At 37.0% G+C, this 1,591-nt stretch overlaps 1 protein-coding gene across 1 annotated transcript; it reads left to right on the top strand.

The window, feature by feature from the left end:
• Positions 2-714, top strand: LOC104738062 (40S ribosomal protein S8-1-like; the record flags this gene model as incomplete). Its single annotated transcript, XM_010458300.1, has 3 exons — positions 2-52; positions 185-366; positions 458-714. Coding segments are annotated over 3 exons (309 nt in total), but the record flags the coding sequence as incomplete, so codon positions are not given.

Here is a 1,591-nt window from a genome sequence, read left to right as displayed (position 1 = left end):
GGTTGGCCGCAAGAAGAAGACTGCTGCCACTACCACCAAGAAGGATGGAGAGGTTAGACCATTTTAACATTTTATTCATTTGCTTTTTGATGTTTGAGTCTGTTCAATTTTTCATTTTTATCATGTTTTTGTGGCAGTAATACGAAACTTATGATACTATCTATACATTGTTTGAAATTTATAGGAAGGTGATGAGGCAGCACCAGCTGTTCCTGAGGAGACCAAGAAGAGCAACCACGTTCAGAGGAAGATTGAAAGCCGTCAAGAGTCTCGCACCCTTGATTCGCACATTGAGGACCAATTTGCAAGTGGACGTTTGTTGGCTTGTATCTCATCAAGGCCTGGCCAATGTGGACGTGCTGATGGGTAATTCATCTCGTGCCTTAAAACTGGTTGTGTTTGCTCCTTTAATTAATGTTTTGCTGATGGTCTTTTTGTTGCTGTAAATAATGTACAGATACATCTTGGAAGGTAAAGAGTTGGAGTTCTACATGAAGAAGATCCAGAAGAAGAAGGGCAAGGGTGCTGCTTAGATTCTGTTCTATGCTTTTGTCTTACAACATGTTTTAAAGTTTTCAGTTTCAATTGTCTGAGAAACTATGTTTTTGGATTAGCTTGTCGTGGTATTTTCCTTAAACTCCCCATCAGTTATTATGGTACAATTACAATGGTTTTGTCTCGGATCTCTTTTTTATTTATATTGTTACTGATGAATCAGGTCTCTTTACAATTATAACTACAGCTCGTTTCTTTGAAACTGATTAGCTAGGAGAATCGTGAGTTCTTCAGAATAAACAATATTCCTAATAGATGTTTGTAACAAAATCTAGTAAATTAGCAGTTCTCATTTTATTTGAATTTTTTTCGATTGTCGCTGTTCGATGAGAGGCTATAAACACAACCAGGCAGGATGGATCTGAAGCAGTGAGTGGGTTGAATCAATATTAAGTCCAATATAAGCCCAGCGATCCAAGTCCGGTTCATGAGACTCTAACAGTGTGTGTATCCACACTCCCAAACCATAGTAAAAGAAATGAGAAGAGTTGGTAACGTAATTTAAATGAACTCAAAAAAGAAAAAAAGAAGAAGCAAATTTGGTAGCAAAAAAAATAAGTTTGGTGGAAACAGTACCTTATAACATATGTTGTTTGATTTTGTGGGTTGTGAAGATATTAATTAGTTTATCTGTTGTAAACTTGTTGTTAGAAGGCAAAAGAAATATCTCAGTAGTGGTCGTAATAAAAAATCGATAATAAAAGTAGGATCTTAAAAAAAAAAAAATCCACCGCAGAGAATATTCTAACTTTTTAAGAAATATATTTTTTCCATTTAAGAGAAAAAAAAAAAGAGAAGAAAATAGAAAAGAAAGGATATGAGCCGTTCGAAACGGATGCGTGTCTGATGTCCAGAGAGTGAGAGCTGTGGTGTTCGTCACTAACCCCACACTCCAGCTGAGTCTTCTTTTGTCTTCTATCGATACAAAAAAAAAGTACGAGAATTCAATCATCTCCAATCCCACAGTTTTCACATCCATCCACAAAAATACGATACGAGGAGGATCTCTCTCTGATCGTCCCCCCCCCCCCCCCCC

Source organism: Camelina sativa, chromosome 13 (assembly GCF_000633955.1).
Source record: "Camelina sativa cultivar DH55 chromosome 13, Cs, whole genome shotgun sequence".
NCBI classification, from domain to species: Eukaryota; Viridiplantae; Streptophyta; class Magnoliopsida; order Brassicales; family Brassicaceae; genus Camelina; species Camelina sativa.
The sequence above is the reverse complement of the archived record's forward strand: the minus strand, read 5'-3'. Positions and strand labels throughout refer to the sequence as shown.